This window comes from Indicator indicator, chromosome 17 (assembly GCF_027791375.1).
Source record: "Indicator indicator isolate 239-I01 chromosome 17, UM_Iind_1.1, whole genome shotgun sequence".
NCBI classification, from domain to species: domain Eukaryota; kingdom Metazoa; phylum Chordata; class Aves; order Piciformes; family Indicatoridae; genus Indicator; species Indicator indicator.
In genome coordinates this window covers 4,020,397-4,038,426 of record NC_072026.1, presented here as the reverse complement: position 1 = coordinate 4,038,426, position 18,030 = coordinate 4,020,397, and the positions used below count along the sequence as shown (strand labels likewise).

Below are 18,030 nucleotides of genomic sequence, written 5' to 3'. Positions count from 1 at the left end.
CTGGGAGTGCTGGTAGACAACAAGTTTCCCATGAGTGTGCTCTGATGGCCAAGAAGGCCAACAGTCTCCTGGTGGCCAGAAGGTCAAGGGAGATTTTCCTCCCCTCCTGCTCTGCCCTAGCGAGGCCACATCTGACATACTGGCTCCAGTTCTGGGCTCCCCAGTTCAAGAGAGACAGAGAACTACTGGGGAGAGTCCAGAGGAGGCTACAAAGATGCTGAAGGGACTGGCATCTCTGTGAGAAGGAAAGGCTGAGAGGCCTGGGGCTGTTTAGTCTAGAGAAGAGCAGCCTGAGAGGGGCTCAGATCAATGCTCATCAATATCTACACAGGGTGAGGGGGCAAGAGGATGGGGCCAGACTCCTTTTAGTGCTGCCCAGCAACAGGCACAAAATAGAACCCAGAAAGTTTCATCTGAACATGAAGAAAAACTTCTCTCCTCTGAGGGTGCCAGAGCCCTGCCCTGGTCCAGGCTGCCCAGAGACATTGTGGAGTCTCCTTCTCTGGACAAATTCCAAACCCACCTGAATGCCATCTTGGGCAACCTGCTTTGGGGTGACCCTGCTTTAGCAGGGGCATTGGACTAGATGACCTCTAGATCATTTAGACCTCTAGAGAGGTCCCTTCCAACCCCCACCATTCCATGAATGTCACAGTGAGTATGCTGAGAGCACTCCTGAGCATTCTTGGTCCTAACCCCACATTCTGACTGAGGTGTCTGTCTGGGGTTTTGGCACTGTAGGTTTGACAAAAGGGCAATAAATGACAGCAGGAGAAAACAAAAAGTTCAAAAGCTGAGTGCTGTTTTTCCCAGCTACCAAAGACAGAAGCCATTTAAACACATTATGGGGATTAATCACACCCTGAAGGACAAGAAGCAAATGAGGGAGCTTGTCACTGTCCTCTCAGAGGATCTGCCAGGTTTGTCTTACTCTAATTTCTGCATGACCAGGAGTTTGATTCAAGCTTTTCAATTGACTTGTCCCTTTAAAACTGTCTGGACAAGTTGCACTGAAAATAGCTGATGGACCTAAGCAAAAAGTATTTTTAAGTATAATTGGTCTACAGATGTCATTATGATTGTTTTTTTGCACTAGAAAAGGTCTTACCTCATCCCATTCTAAAAGAAAATTGGTTATTTTGGAACCATTGTCATTTGAGGACTGGAAATAAAGAAACAATGAGAAGAGTTAAAATCAAATGGTAGTGCTTTTAAAAATATTATTGCAGAGTCAAAAAAATAAATCCCAATTTTAACAATTGATTAATACACACCAACTGCCTTTGAAACTAAAATATTTAGCACAGAGCTGAAAGGAAGGCTCACAGCAGAGCCTCCTTCTTCCACAAACACTCCTGTGATAAATGGAAACTACTGTGGGCACAGAGGTGAGGTGAGTCAGAAAGGGAAGAACTAGAAGGCACTGCAAGACGTTAAGTTCCTCCTTCCTGATGGCTCTCCAGCTGCTCTACTACTTCTATTAATTCTGACTGTTTAGAATCTGAACTTATTGAAGAGTTTTGTTTTATGAATCATGCAAATGATATTTGTAGAGGGTTTTTTTTTTTTTTTTGCCCTGGTGTCCTTCAACTGTGTGTTCAGTGTTCAACACAAGTGTTCAGACAAGCAACTTTTATGCTTGTCATGACACATCACTTGGGAACTTCCTAAGTACAGGTCACAAATTATTTAACTGATTGAAGTTGTTGAGCTATAAACTGTTTTCCAGGTGTGAGTGTAGTCATAACAACCACAGAAGTGACCAACAAATCTTCACAGCTGCTGTCTATATTCAAAAGTCAGGCTCAAAAAAAATAAAGCTACAAACTAGCCAAAGAAATTTACTTTGAATGGGTCACAAGAGTTAAAAGAACTTTAAGGGTTTATAAGAATTATATATAAGACAAGGTTAATTACAAGGTTAAGTCATATCTATTTATCATCCAGGATAAATACCTTCCAGTGCCTGAATGGGGCCTACAAGAAGGCTGCAGAGGGACTGTTTCCAAAGGCCTGCAGTGACAGGACAGGGGCAATGATTTGAAATGAGAGAAGAGGAGACTTAGATTGGATGCTAGGAACAAGTTCTGCACCATCAGGGTGGTGGAACACTGCAAGAGGTTGCCCAGGGAGGTAGTTGAAGGCCCATCCCTGGAGATACTCAAGGCTTTGAGCAACCCTGCAGATAGGTTGGACTGGATGACCTTTGGAGGTCCCTTTCAACCCAAACCTTTCTATGCTTCTAAAAAAAATAAATGCTCAATCCTTCCCTAGCTGCTAGGTCATAAGAACGTCCTTATCTGAGCAGCTGATACTTAGTGAGACCTGCTACCAACTCTAGCACACCTAAAGCAAAGCAAGTTGACATTGCAAGAAAGAGGAACTACCACAATTTATCAATCAAGCAAACGAGAAGCACAGCCTACGCTACTGACACCAGCTAACTGAAACACACCACACAGGAGAGCTGCAGCTGCTTACCTTCCACTGCAAGCTGAGGCTGTTCTTGGTCCTGTTAATGAGCTTGGGGGCAGCTGGGCAGTCTGGCTCACAACTCTCTGTAGTGAAACTCACCAATTCCGAAATGGATTCCTTGATGGAACTGCTGGTTGCTGAAACTCTGAACAAAGGACAGGGAATGATGTTGTTATTCCATTAGCACCTGAACATTTAAGGCAAGAGCTGTCAGCTTTAGAAATGCATTTCATCAGGAGCAGTGGTTCCAGCAACAGGATCAGCCCAATTCCTCTTCTTTTAGCTCACTGACCCCAAAAGACAGCTATTTCCTGTCTCTTCATTCAGGCAGAAATAACAAAGAGTGAGTTCATGATGTCACTCCAGGTTCTAGAAACTGATACCATGTCAAAAGGAGCACCTAGAGCAGGTCACACAGGAACACATCCAGGTGGGTTTTGAATGGCTCCAGAGAAGGAGACTCCACAACCTCTCCGGGCAGCCTGCACCAGGGCTCTGTCACCCTCACAGTGAAAAAGTTTCTCCTTCTGTTCATGTGGAACTTCCTCTGCTGCAGCTTGCACCCACTGCCCCTTGTCCTGTCATTGGACATCTCCGAGCAGAGCCTGGCTCCATCCTCCCCACACTGCCCTTCACATCTTTATTAACAGGAATGAGGTCACCCCTCAGGCTTCTCCAGTCTGAAGAGCCCCAGCCCCTTCAGCCTGTCCTCACAGGGAGGTGTTCCACTGCCTTCAGCATCTTTGTGGCTCTGCACTGGACCCTTTTGATCAGTTCCCTGAGGTCCTTCTTGAACTGAGGGGCCCAGAACTGGCCACAACATTCCAGATGCAGCCTCACCAGGGCAGAATAGAGGGGGAACAGAATCCCCAGTGACATACCTGGCATGGTAATCAGTTGCTGGTCTGAGATCAGGCAGTGTAATTGTCAATTCTTCCCCACTGTGAAAATGTAAAATAACAAACCAGAGTCACGACTCTTCTTTACACTTTAAAGGCCAAAAGCTCATTGAAAAGCAAACCCACGTAGAGCACATTTAATTTTCAGGTTTTTCCATTGTCCATGTAACTCTTAGTGACATTACTTAACATTTATTTCATGGCAGGTAGGTAGGTAGGTAGGTAGGTAGGTAGGTCTGCAAGTCAACAAAGCAGCTCCTGACAGAGAGATTGCTGATGGGTTAATGTTTTTTTTATTTTTTTTAAACATGGGTATTGTGCTTAAAGGAAGAAACTAAACTTACACATAGACAGACTTAAATTTTCCATTTTTACCACTGTTGGATATTGCTACTTCAAATGTAAATGCTGCTGGACTATGACTATGGCTCTCTCCATTCTGTGAACTAACTGGGAGATTCCAGGACAGAACGGCTGATCTTGCTTGTATCTCAGAAACCTATTAAAAGCATAAATAATGCAAGTAAGTTTGCTTTCTGCAAGAAAAGGTTTTGTTAGTCAATAACATGGTGTCTCTAGTTTGCCCATGAAGTTCCTCACTGGAGGATTTCTTTTTTCACCTTTGTAGCGGAAATAGCGAGTCGTCATTATTTGACTTGAAATGACTTCCCCTTTGCAGTGCTCAAATACCACACCAAAGAATTTCCCTTAGGCACAGACACACTCAAGTGTACCCAGAGAAAGCTTCTCTTCCGACCTGCACTGCTCACAGCACTCAACTGGAGCAAATTTGCAGCTCTGGAGTCTTGAACACTGACAACCAGTTCTATATTTAGGCAGTTACAAGGCCTAACTCTCCATTCTACCACAATTCCCTCACACCACCTTCATATTTAACCACTAAGCTGTAGGCCAACCAGAGGCTCTCATTTTAAGTGCTCACAGCTAAAAAATTTTGGTCTTTTTGCTGCTTACATCCCACACTCCGAATTTTCTCTGATAAACTCAACACATTCTGCTGTTGGCACTGAGCAGAGATGTCAGAAGCAGCCATGAAAAAATACTGTCAGAAGAAAAGAATGGCAAGAAAGCAGCAGCAAAAGAACACAACCCATGCTTACTGTGTAGAAAATGCAAAGAAGAGTGCTCCAAATCAAGAATCTCAGGGCAGTTTTAGCCTTGAGGTGTTTAGATTACCATCACCAGACTCCAGCTTCCTAAACAAGTCTGTAAATAGTCAAATATTTGCTCCAATTTCTAAACGTAACATTAAAAAAAAAATATGGCTTTTTAGGTCAATTTGATTCCCCAAGCTCTTAAATCCTCTCTGCTGATGGAAGGATGGTTCCAAGAGTGGGCAGGTTTCCATTATTTCAGCAACCCCTTGTTACTAAAGCCCTCACACACACTCAACAACTTCAACAGTGGACTGATTCTTGCCTTACAGACTGGGAAACTGAGTCAAACTCTTTCAGCAAGTGGCTTTCCATAGCATGGCTGCCCTTTCCCAGCTCTAACCTCTGACAACTGAACCACATTTTCTCTATTAAAAAAAACAAACCAACAACACCACAAAACAAAGCATCAAAAGAAAAAAAAAAGAAAAGGGATCAATAAGTTGTGATTTTACTGAAAGTCTAGGCACAGAAAAGAATGTTTTAAGGAGAATACTTACGACTGGCTTGCCAATGCTCAAGTGAGTATCACATTTCTTGGATTCTATGTCAGAGTCTGAAAATTCCAAATACAAAACAGATTATCCCCAAGCCCCCAAGAGGAAAAAGCAGCCTGTTACAAAAATGCCACCACAAGATGGAGTTCGCCTCATTAAGAGTTTTAACAATAGCACTTATTGTGCAAAGTTCATTTCCCCTGTTTGTTTTGGCTGAGTGAGGGGCAGAAACATGAACTATCCAAAACTAACAGCCTTACAAAACCCCTTTTAGTACATCCTGCACAAAGGGTATATTTTCCTCATCCCAGGATAAATGGGTTTTCTTTGACAACACAAAAACATTCCTCCACAAATGAAAGGTGTCATAAAAATGACAATAAGATCTTATCTCCCTACTGCATGTGCTCTCCTCACACTGCCATTGCAAAACACTCAGTGAATCCCATCTTTGCATTGCCCATCTCACACAATTCACATTATTATTCTGCCTGCAAGTAAAGCCTCTTTTTTTCCCCTTTCAATACATTTGTACTTTTAAACCCACATATGTTTATATTGTATTGTTCATTTTCAATAAGTGCACTTTTCAGCCAGGAAACAAGCTTGATAAAAGCTTCTACCTCTACTTCCCAAGATAAAAAGTTGGATTTCTCATTCATTTCTCTAACCCAAGAATCAGAGAATGGCTCAGGTTGGAAGGGACCCCAGAGATCATCTGTTCCAACCTCCCTGCCATGGGCAGGGACACCTCTCAACTAGACTTGGCTGCTCATCCAACCTGGCCTTGAACACTCCCAGAGAAGAAGCATCCAGGGCAGCCTATTCCAGAGTCTCACCACCCTCATACTGAAGAACTTCCTAAGCTCCAGCCTAACCCTGCTCTCCCTCAGCTTCAAACCATTCCCCCTTGTCCTGTCCCTAGACACCCTTATGAAAAGTCCCTCTGCAGCCCTTCTGTAGGATCCCTTCAGGTACTGGAAGGCAGCTCTAAGGTCCCCCTGGAGTCCTCTCTAGGCTGAACAGCCCCAGCTCCCTCAGCCTATCCTCATAGCAGAGGTGTTCCAGCCCTTGGATCATCTTTGTAGCCCTCCTCTACAGTTGTTCCAACAGCTCTTGCAACAACAAATGACTAAACCTCACAGCCTAACTCCACTTGGTTTAAGAAACACACAAAACCCACTACAAGATGCACAAATGACTTAAAGAATCATGCTAAGAAACTGTCAGTATTTCAGTGCCACTGTTTCATGTGAAGAGGAAAGACACAGACACTGCACTCGATGTATTTCTGTACATGCAAGTAAATAGCCATAAGCTATGAAAGCTCAAACATTCATTTGAGCAAAATCAAGCATCCAACTAAAGTGACAAACAAAAAGACAATTGCTCAACCCTTCCTATTTCTTGGCAGCTTTAAGTAACTCCTAGTTATCCAAAAGGTACCACGAAGAATGACACCAGAAGTCTTTTATTTAAGTACCCACAGGTCATCTTCACTTGGTTCATCCTCACTGATTGATCCCAAGTGAAAAGGCAGAAGAGTCAAAAAAAAAACCAAAACCCAAACACCAAGTTTGTAATTAAATCTTCCTAAAGATTTTATCTGATAAGCCTCCAATTAACAAACCTGCATCACCACTGTCTCTAGAGGGAAAAAGAAATCCAAACACAATGAAAAGCTTTCCTGGCTATCTCTAATCTTGATTTAGTCTATTATAGGGACAAATTCAGTTTTTTCAGACACTGTTTGGCAATGAAATTTCAGCATCTTCTGTTACAAAAAAACCCCAAACCAAAACCAAAACAACCTAGAGGTTTTTTTTTTTTTTACCATTTCAATGCAACTTACCTCCCATCTCTGTGTCTGGACTGCCCTTTGTTTTTCCAATCTGCTTCTGTTTTAGTGGTCCTCCTGCCCCTTGCTGTCCCTTTCCATTCCCATTCTGAATTGTTGCATTGGAAGAATTCACAACTTTATGTGGTGAAGATGGAGGGCTATTAAGTTTATTGTTAGTGTGACCACTGGCTTGTCTGTCTTTTAGCCTTTTCTTCAGGTGTTCTTGCATTTTAAGACTCCTTTCATCTCGCTGAATGAAGTTTGTTCTTCCATGAGAACGAGGTTCTACAACGAAAGGAGAACTTACTTCATTATTCAGAGTAACTTATTTGACACCTGAGAAACACTGATTCTCAATTTGAGATCTGAATAACTGCAGTAAAACCACAACCTCCAAACCCATGGAAACTGAGTTTTCATAGCTGATATTCAGATGGGCAACAGAACAACAGGCCAGAAACACAACATCACACAAAATGGTAGAGGTTGGAAGGGACCTCTGGAGATCATCTAGTCCAGCTCTCCTGATAAAACACAGGCACCCACAGCAGGTTGCCCAGGATCATAATGTCCAGAGAAGGAGACTCCACAACCTCTCTGGGCAGCCTGAGCCAGGGCTCCAGCACCCTCGCAGAAAAGAAATTTTTTCTCATTTTCAGATGTAACCTCCTGGGTTCCAGTTTGTGCTCATTTTTCCTTCTCCTGTTGCTGAGCACCACTAAAAAGTCTGGTCTCATCTTCTTGCCCTTTATATATTGATAAGCACTGAGCAGATCCCCTCTCAGGATCTCCAGGCTAAACAGCCCCAGGTCTTGCAGCCTTTCCTTGTCAGAGATGCTTCAATCCCCTCAGCATCCTCCTCTGGACTCTCCCCAGTCATTCCCTGTCTCTCTTGATCTGGGGAGCCCAGAACTGGACCCAGTACTCCACTGCCTCACTAGAGCAGAGCAAAAATGGAGGAGAACCTCCCTTGACCTGCTGGTCACACTCTTCTTCATGCACCCCCATTAAAACACGCAGGTATGGCACTGCTGACTGGCAGTCTACAGATTGGGCTCAAACCACTGTAGGAGCACAAAGCTCAGGTAAGAGCAGAGTGAAGCTTGAGGAGGGCAGATTTAGATAGGAGCTTAGGAAGAAATCCTTTACAGTGAGGGTGGGGAGACACTGAGACAGGTTGCCCATGGAGGTTGTGGATGCCTCCTTGCTGGAGATGTTCAAAGGCCAGGCTGGATGAGGCCTTGAGCAGCCTGGGCTGGTGGAAGGTGTCCCTGCCCAAGGCAGGGTGGTTGGAACTAGATGATCTCTAAGGTCCCTTCCAACCTAATAACTATCACCAAAGTCACAGAAAGGTGTGGAAGAGCTGCTGACAGACCTCAGCAGGCTCAGCTAGATGCCCTGAGTGAAAGGCCACCCTGTGTATTTAAACATCACCTCCCTCTCACCTTGTTCTTGAAACACATGTGGTGGTGGATGCTGGTGAATGAACTGTGGTGGCAGCTCTCCTGTCCCAGGAACTGGAGGGTACACTGGGTGAGGGGGGTGGGGAAGCAAAGCATGGTGGTGATGCATGTAATGTGGCACGTGGGGAGGAGGAGGAGGATGCATAGAGGGATGGAATTCAGCCGAGTGTGGCAGTACCACCACTTTCCGAACTCCATTTTCTTCCACCACCTGTCATGCAAAAGAAGAAATTCAAAAGTTAGAACAGTAACAATCTTGTAACTATTGTGCATTTCATAAAGAACTTCTGTGCTTAAGCTCAAAACCACAACCTGAGAGCCAAGGACCAATGAACTCCACTGGAAACTCAGCACTGTGCCACTGAAGAAACTGGAGTTTAGGGGAGTTTTAAGAGGCTAAGCTTCACACAGCAAAGCCCTGAGCAATCTGTCATTTATGAATGATGTAAATACTCTTTGAAATGTGAATTGTCCAGGCTGTAACTCCCAGTCTCCTTGTAATCCCAGTCAGCAGAGCTACTTTACACCACGTCCTGACTGACAGCTGTCCTGTACAAGCCCCTGCACGCCCTCTGGTCTGTGGTAGATGTCTGCATGCTCCTTCCTAGCCTATGGCAACTACAAAGCACTACAAGTCAGCTCTGCTGTCTCCTACTCTGATCCAATCCAACTCAAATGTCAAAATAGCTCATGTTTGCCATGGGCTCAGAGAATTCAGACAAGGAAACTGTGTGTCTGAACTCCAGGGTGAAAGATGCCAAGACAGCACCTGCACATGTATGCACACACACACACGTCTGAGCATGTCCTCAGCTGGCAGCAACCAGGCTCCTTCTGCAAGCATGAAATCAGAGAGTGGGCTGGGCTGGAAGGGATCTCCAGAGGTCATCCAGTCCAATCCCCTCTGCACTCAGCAGGGACATCCTCCACTACATCAGGTTGCTGAGAGCCTTGCTGAGCCTCACCTTGAGTATCTCCAAGGATGGGCCCCAACCACCTCCCTGGGCAACCTGATGCAGTGTTCCAACAACCTCATAGTAAAGACTTGTTCCTAACATCCAATCTAAATCTGCTCTTCTGTCATTTCAAACCATGCCCCTCATCCTGTCCCTGCAGGCCTTTGCAAACAGTCCCTCTGCAGCCTTCTTGTAGCCCCGTTCAGGTACTGGAAGGCTGCTGTTAGGTCTCCCTGGAACCTTCTCTTCTCTAGGCTGAACAACCCTAACTCTCTCAGCCTGTCCTCACAGCAGAGGACTTCCAGCTCTTGGATCATTTTTTGTGGCCTCCTCTGGACCTGTTCCAATAGGTTAATGTCCTTCTTGTGCTGATTGACCTCTTAGAAAACGTCAACTTATTTATGTAGCCCTCTCTTACTAAACATATACACAGTTTATGGTTTGGGGCATTTCAAGATAAAGCCCTCAGAGAAATGCAGAGTCTATGTTTTATCCTCTAAGTTCCTTCAAGCTCCTCTCTCCCAGTGTATTTGGTTTGGCTGTAAGGAATCACTGCAGCATTTCCTAGTTGGCCAAGAAGGCTTCACGGATGTTGAAACCTTGCTCAAGCCAAAAGTACATTTTGAAAAGCTCCTCAGCTGCAGACAGGGCAAACTAAGGAGAAATTACTCTTCTGAAGGGAAAGAGAATGTGTCTGCTCAGGAACTGCTGTGACAAAGCTCAGCTGTCAGAGGCCTTCAGCTGTATTAGTAGGAACTCTCAACTGTCTATAAATAGAAGGAAAAAAATTACAAGAAGTCACTTAAGACTGAACTCAGACTGAATAGACTTTGGTTTAGAAATAATGTGGAGAGGCTTTCTGATTCACCAACAGGCCTAAAGACACCACTTGAACCACACCACAGTGCACAGTATGGGAACACAGGCTGTAACACACACACTTCTGCCTCTCTTAGCTCTATTTTATGTATATATGAAGCAAGAAGATGTGGCACAGTTCTGAGCAGAAGGGTCTCAACACAGCAAGACTTTCACAGTGTTTAAGAGCCTGGAGTTGCTATGTTCCCATTAATCACTGGTGGATCACTTCAAAGGACCTTTCAAAGGTCCCTTCCAACCCAAACTACCCTATGGTTCTATTCACTGATTCATTCCACTTGGGCAGAAACCAACACAGTAACTCTGGGCTCCTCCAGACAGATTTGGGAACAAAAAAGTTAGAGTCTCATCTACAAGAAGTAACTCAAGCTCTGATTTAAGACTTGTCTATCCCTGTCCTAATGACCCAGGGGAAAAGAAAACAAACCAAACCTCCCTGGTTTCATGTGACAGCAAACACAGAACAAAGGTATTCTTCTGTTTGCACACTTCAGCCTTTGCTATTGCTTTGCTATTGTTTGCACTGAAGACTCCATTTCATATTGATGCATAAATTCTCTGGGGGATCTGTCTTCAGGGGCTGCATGAAAGCATCTGCTTAGAATAGCAGAAGCATGAGATGCAGAGGCAGCTGTATGCAAAAACCCCAATTGTCTGGAGAACACAAGAACTGTTACAAGGTTTTCAGGTCTGCTCAGAAAACTCCTGGTTTGGAGCATCATTAGGAAATGAGAGACTTCACCTGTCCTGTCTCAACACTGTTCAATCACTTCCTTTTAAAAATGAAGTAATTTCAAACCAGGAACTTCAAATACCCCTGACAGCAGTTCCAATGCACCACACAGCTCTGATCTGCAATGACTTAACAAGACAAGGGAGAGGAAATGGGTGAGGATGGAAAAATAAAGCTGGGAGAGAAGCCCAGACCCTTGCTCATTTCATAGGCACTAACACTCCTCACACTTCTGCTACAAGAGCAGAGTTTTGCTGAATCATAGAATAGTCTGGGCTGGAATGGACCTTAAAGATCACCTAGCTGCTACTCACAAAGGTGTCCTCCATGGGCAGGGTGCTCAAGGCCCCATCCAGGCTGGTTTGGAACACTTCTAGGCTTGGAGCCTCCACAACTTCCCTGGGTAAGCTGTTCCAATACCTCACCACCTTTCTGTAAGTTATCTTTTACTGCCTGGTAGTACAAAACAAAAAAAACCATCCCCCAAAGAAGATCAAACTTCACCTCCAATAAAGTGAAATAGTTGCTAGGTTCAATAAGAAAAACACAAGCAATGCTTTTAAGAGCTGTTCCAGATAAAATCATCAACAGCCTTATCATTAAAGAAGCCACACCCACAAACACACTGAAAGAGAATGAAGTTTACCTGAGACACATAACCAGGAGGCACAAATATAGGTGGCATAGAACCATTTGGTGACATCATAGGAACATGTGCGGGACCTGGGAAGCAACAAGGTGCCACTGTTTAACAAACAAGGCTTTTACAAGCTCAAGAGACATTTATTCCAAAGGTGGTGGTGGTGGCTTGCTTTGGGGCCTGAGAAGCCAGCAACTGCATCCAGCTCTAGCTATGGAACTACTTGTAGACAAGCAGGTTTAGAAGCAAGGTTTAAACTAGCTCAATATAAGAAAAAAATCAGGTGGGGGGAAAAATTTAAATCAGGAGTGTGAGTTTAAAAAAGAAGAGTGACTGTACCAAGCAAAGTAATGCAATTTACAATGTTTTTTAGTGAGGGATAACTCATTTTCACACTCAAAACACATTGAGTATGAGGAAAACACCTCCAAGAAGCACCCAGAATTTCAGGTGATGTTGCTGAATGCAGGTATGGCTGTACATTTACTCTACAAAAAGCACAGGTTTAGGTTTAGCCCAACCACCACAATATCCAGGCCCAACAGAAGGTCTTTAGTTGTACAAAAGTCAGCAGACATTCATTTTAACTCTTGTTTTCTGCCTGCCAGAGTTAAAACCTGTAGCAACAACACTGGCACCTGCGGACAGCTGGATTACCAACTTCTTCACCACTTTAAGTGACATTTGTATTATTTTTCACAGACTGAAAGAAAAGTATTCCTCTCTGGGACTTGATCAAAGTAAAATGTACACATTTTATATAGTATCATTTGAAATGGTGAAAAACCCTCCAAAAGTGGAAGTCCTGATAAATTCAACTTAACTTCCAGGAAATACTTTGACCTGATTGAGAGGTTCAATTCTGTCACTTACCCAGAAGGCAAAAAGCAGTTTGTAGAGGTACACACAGAGGGTTGCAATGCTTCCCACAACACCAGCAGGCTGCTAGTGCTGCTACCTGACAATACAGTGAGGCCACACAGCATCTAGTGAAGTTATTTAGGTTAGTGTGCACTAAATCCCTTGTAAATTCATGTGTTAGGAGCCTGAGAAGACAGCCAGTCAAGGACCATTACAAAACCAGTCAAGATGCCAGCCTGGGACAAAGCAGCAAAGCCTGCAGAGCTGCAGAGAATTGTGGCCATTTCCCAGCACTCTCTCATTTGTGCTTTAAGCACAGACTGAAAAATCTGATTCATTATATTACAGAACATAAAAAAAACCCCACACCTGACATCACAGAAACAAATGCTGGTAGGAATCCTGTGATATCTGCAGAATCCCAAGTATTCAGGTTCAGTACTTCAGTTTTGCCTTTACCTTGAATACACTGAATGTGTCCATCTTCAGTTGTAATGGTAAATGTTTCACCTGGGTTTACCTGCACAAGGATAACCTGCAGAAAACAAGAAAAAAATGGTTGGTTTTTTTTTTTTTTGAATTTTAGAAATTATCTGAGCCAAACCCCCTTCTTCCTTATACCTGTGGGTTAGATGCAAACAATAAAGCTTTGGTAACCTTAGAGGGGAAAAAAAATAAAGATGAGGAATACTGACAAGTGGAATGAAATTCCTTCATGCTTTGACATCAAATCATTCATTTTGCATAATCACTATTTTCCCTGTTTTCCTCTGATGCCCTCAAAATAGTTAACTAAGCTTTTATGTTCCATATTTTCACACTGCTTTTTCTTCTTTCACTGAAGCAATAGATTAGCTAAGATTTCACCCTGCTGTCCAAGCTTTGCCTAAGAGTTTATTGCAGCTTCAGGGCTAAACTGGCACAATCAGGACTGTATGCAGATGGAAGAAAGGAAAAAGAAACAAACAAGATGCTTTGCCCCAAAGTCAGCTATGTTTTTTGACTGAAAGCATGCTGGCATGGATTTTGACAGTATGAAGATGATCAAAAGGCTGGAGCACCTCTCCTAAGACAACAGGCTGAGAAACTTGCAGTTGCTCAGCCTGGGGCAAAGAAAGCTCCAGTGAGACCTTCTTGCAGCCCTTCAGTGTTATAGAAGGACTTACAGGACAGATGAAGAGGCTCTTATAAAGGCATGGAGTGACAGGACAAGGAGTAATGGCTTCAAACTGGAAGAAGCTCAATTTAGATATCAGGCACTGGAACAGGTTGTCCAGAGAACCTGTGGAGGTTTCAAGTTTGAGGCCAGGTTAGATGAGGCCTTGGGCACCCTGGTCTAGTAGGAGGCACCCCTGCCCATGGCTATGGAGCTGGAACTGGATGATGTCTCAGGTCCCTTCCAACCCAGACCATTCTGTGATTCCCTGATGCTCTCAAGTAGCTGAGTAAGGCATGGAGTCCCTTGGAGGCAGAGGCTCATGCTACCACCTCTGCTTTCCAGCCCCTGATAGAGCAGTCCTATCTCCTCACACCTGTGTAACCTGCAGCTAAAGGAGTACAACTAAAGGGAGACTCTGCAGGTCAGTTTGGATGTGATCATGTTCACTTCCACACAAATCAAGGTGGACATCTGCCAGCAGAAGTGTGCCTTGCATTGGGTAACAAACGATCATCTCATTCCAGCCTGCTCACAGCACGTGCTGCAGGCTGCTTGCAAAATACTGCCAGCTCTGCTTCAGCTCTCCTGTGGCACAACAGCTTTACTACAGGAGTTCTGCAGTGAGATTCTACTACACTACATAGGCACTGGTCTCATTCTCTAGTAAAGTGAGGGTTTGGCTCTGTAAGAACCACAGTTTCACAGCCTAAATTCTACCCTGGTGGCAGCTAGCCCAGTAAAGAGTGCAAAACCACAAACAAAGCCTACTTGGAAAAGTGGCTTTGGAACTCAAAAGGTGAAGCCTCCTTTCACTCTAGTTTTATGAAATATTTTTACACTACTCATGGAATGACAGTTGTGTCATGTGGATGTGACCTGAAGAGATCACAGAATTGTTTAGACCAGAAAAGACCTTCAAGATCAGTAAGTCCAACCAGTAACCCAACACTACCAAGTCTGCTGCTAAACCATGTCCCTCAGCACCATTATCTCCATGGCTTTTAAAGCCCTTCAGGGATGGGGACTCCACCACTGCCCTGGGCAGCCTATTGCAGAGCTTAATCTTTTTGAGTGAAGAAATCACTTGCAATTGAAATTCCAGTTTTGGATTCATGGCTCCTTATCCAGACAGTGACTTTTTGTCCTGCTGTCCTCAAACTGGTTGGTGGAAGCTGTGATAGCCACTGAGCATTCTCTGCAATCCCACTGGAGCAGCTCCCTTTCCTGGCAGCCTGTGCTGGGAAGGGTGCCCCCCTGCCTTTCCTTTTTGGGGAGGATGTTGGAAAACTGGTGATAGAAATTCTCACCCCTGCTTCTTTTTTCTCTGAGTGCCTCTGTAGCTCCCTGGCAGTAGCCATTTGAGAGTGCAGCTTGGGATGATGCAGAGAGCAGCCTTCACAGGAGAGGTTATCAGGCCTTGGAAGAGGCTGCCCAGGGAAGTGATGGGGTCACCATCCCTGGAGGTGTTTTGAAGATGTGTGGATGGGGTGCTGAGGGACATGGTTTAGTTGGTAGTGGCTTAGCAGCAGTGATGGGATCGTGAGCTCTAGGTGAGTGGTGTGACTTGGATGAGCTCAAAGGTGTTTTCCAACCTCAACAATTCCATGATTCTATGAATTACAGACTGGAGATTTGCCAGACCACAAGAAAACAGGAGAGAGGTCTGCTGCTGGGGATGGACACCAGCAGGGGACAGGACTCCATTGCAGGTATTGAACCTCACAGCAAGTCTCATCTTAGACAGCAAGAACATTCAGAGGCAGGAAAGGATATTGCTTAGGAATTCAGAGCCCCTGAATGGTCAAATCTTCAGAACAGGTTTCAATTAATTGAAGTTCTCACAACCAGTTCAGGAAACTATTAAGTGAACTCAGTGAAAAGGATCCTAAGTGAGTGGTGTAATCACAGGGCTGCAGGGCAGTTCTGAGAAGGGAATTTCAAGAATGCATGGGGCAATGTCATGTAGGAATGACTCACTACAATTAATGAAGCAAACACAGTTCCATCTCCCTCCCACCAAGGAAAAGTTCCAGGAAGCTTGAGTGTTTCTAATGAGTTAATCTAAGACCAGTTAGAGGACAGACTGCTGCTAGGAGTGACAGTAATGTCAGGCTGACTGTAAAAACACTCAGGTATCCAATGAAACCATTTTAGAAGTGGTAAGCTCAAGCTGTTTTGAAGCACTGGTCAGTGCTTTGCCTTTCTCCTTTAATCACTTTCCATTGCTGAAATTTTTTTCAGAACAGGAAACCCCTCCAGGCTTTATGTGAAATGAAACTCCTGAGCTAAGTGCAGCATCTGACTGTTTGAAGTGACTGGCCAAACAGCCAAACAAGTTTTATTTCTGAGAACAAACCCACTGTGCAATAATCTGTAATCAGCCTACCCTCTTATGGCAGCAAAATAATTAAGCCCCACCTGTGTTAATAAAGCTTCCAAGTTAATCCTCTACCCAAAAGCAAAGTTGCAAATGCAAGACTGTGGCTCAGAAGCATCTCTATAGGAAAGTGTCACAAAGAAGAGCAGCAAAGGGTATTTGTCAGGCACCCAAAGGATGACAGTATGAGAGGTTTGTTTATGTGCAGGCATGTCAGAGTGAGAAACCTTGGCACATCAACATGAAATCACACTTCTGGTCCCATGAAGAATTTTCACTTGACTGGGCTAGACATGCAATGCCCCAGGCTTGAGGAAGAGAGGCTGGAAAGCTGCCCAGCAGAGAAAGACCTGGAGGTGTCTATCAACAGCCTGCTGAAGGTGTGCCCAGCTGGCCAAGAAAGCCAACAGCATGCTGGCCTGTGTCAGCACTTGTGTGGCCAGCAGGACCAGGGCAGTGACTATGCCCCTGTACTCAGCACTGGTGAAGCCACACCTGGAATACTGGCTTCAGTCTGGAGGCCCTCACTACAAGAAAAATATCAAGGTGCTGGAGTGAGTCCAGAGAAGGGCAATGAAGGTGATACAGGGTCTAGAGCACCTTCTTACTTTTTGCTACCAAGATTTGTCATAGTTGTAGCTACTAGAGCTAGGAGAAGTTGCTTCTTAAATTAAGATGTAGTGTTAAGATGTCAGGATGCCTGGAATATTTCTGAGTGCCCTGGAAGTGTGAGTCCAAATGATGGGAGGAGCTCAGCACTTACTGTGCAAGGCACTCAGCCTCTGAAACAGTGAATTCACTTCAACTTTACTGCCAGCTTACACAAGCTTGGCCTTCAAACTATTTTGCTTTCGCTTTTGTCTGTAGTTCCAGCCCTACCAGATACCTCTGACAGGCTGTGTCCAAGAAAACTCTAAAGTTTCACCTATATGCACTCAAGTTTCACCACTGGGCTGTAATTATTAATTAAGGTACTTCACAGCAGAAAGCCAAGATCCTTCCTCTCATTTCCCTGCAGCAGGCTCCCTGGTTTAGAGCACTGCAAGCACTTGCTGATCTTTATTGATCATTTAACATGAAATGTAAGAAGAACATGCAAACCCTTCAGGCTTTATTAAATCCATTTTATTTTTTCCCCTTTTATTCTTTGATTTCATAGATTAATTTTAAAGTGTTTAGGTGCACATAGCAAACATTCCTTTTAATTTACAATCCTTTTAAATTTCCTCTATATTGATGTGATAGGATGAGGGGCAATGGTTTGAAGTTAGAGAAGAGGAGATTTAGATTGGATGTCAGGAGTAAGTTCTGCACCAGGAGGGTGGTGGAACACTGCAACAGGTTGCCCAGGGAGGTAGTTGAGGCCCCATTCCTGGAGATATTAAAGGTGAGGCTCTACAAGGCTCTGAGCAATCTGCTCTAGTGGAGGATGTCCCTGCTGAGTGCAGGGAGGTTGGACCAAATCACCTTTGGAGGTCATTTCCAACTCAAACCATTCTATGATTTGCTGCTGAATGGTTTCCTTCCTACTTGCACTTCTGTTTTACTGATATTGGCTTTTTTCATGCAAGCTGAACAACAAATAGCTTTTCAGCCTCCCTCCTACCCCTGCTGGCACAGTCTGCCATGACCTACACGAAGGAATTGACTTGCCTGTTGTATGCTGTCCCCATTAACCATATGAGGTAGAAGTGGCACTTCATTCAGTATGGGTGTAGCTTCTAGTGGAGGTGGCTGGTCGGCCATCATGTCTGAAAACCACTCATGGACAGCTGCTCACATGAACCACCTGGCAAAACAACAAGAGAGTGACAGAGTTAGACATGTCTTCCCCCCCCTCTGCCCCACATCATTCTCTACTGCTTTTGCCAAACTTGATAACAATGTTACTGAAGAAAAATACAGCTCTGCCTTCAGGACATTGGTGGCTTTCTCCTCCATGACACAAACACCTGAACTGTCTCATTAATGGAATCCTTTAATGACAGCAAGCCAAGAGCATTTGAAAACCAACAGGAAAACATCATCAGACTTCAACAGTCTGTCCTAGCTTGAGTTGAAATCATAGAATGGGTT

The 18,030-nt window shown here is 44.3% G+C and overlaps 1 protein-coding gene across 2 annotated transcripts in view; it reads right to left on the bottom strand.

Annotated features, from left to right (window-relative positions):
• LOC128972480 (fibronectin type-III domain-containing protein 3a-like) overlaps nucleotides 1-17,703 on the bottom strand; it is a 30,910-nt gene extending 13,207 nt beyond the window's left edge. The window contains exons 1-10 of one of the 2 annotated variants that reach the window (XM_054388489.1): nucleotides 17,608-17,703; nucleotides 12,878-12,953; nucleotides 11,564-11,640; nucleotides 8,332-8,560; nucleotides 6,899-7,171; nucleotides 5,050-5,105; nucleotides 3,719-3,873; nucleotides 3,357-3,416; nucleotides 2,482-2,620; nucleotides 1,109-1,162 (exon numbers count right to left, since the gene is read on the bottom strand). In XM_054388489.1, the coding sequence (XP_054244464.1) occupies nucleotides 1,109-1,162; nucleotides 2,482-2,620; nucleotides 3,357-3,416; nucleotides 3,719-3,873; nucleotides 5,050-5,105; nucleotides 6,899-7,171; nucleotides 8,332-8,560; nucleotides 11,564-11,640; nucleotides 12,878-12,953; nucleotides 17,608-17,703 (1,215 nt within the window). Of the gene's footprint in view, nucleotides 1-1,108; nucleotides 1,163-2,481; nucleotides 2,621-3,356; nucleotides 3,417-3,718; nucleotides 3,874-5,049; nucleotides 5,106-6,898; nucleotides 7,172-8,331; nucleotides 8,561-11,563; nucleotides 11,641-12,877; nucleotides 12,954-17,589 lie in introns of both variants that reach the window. The other variant, XM_054388488.1, reaches the window with a different exon arrangement.
• Nucleotides 17,704-18,030: the final 327 nt, after the last annotated feature.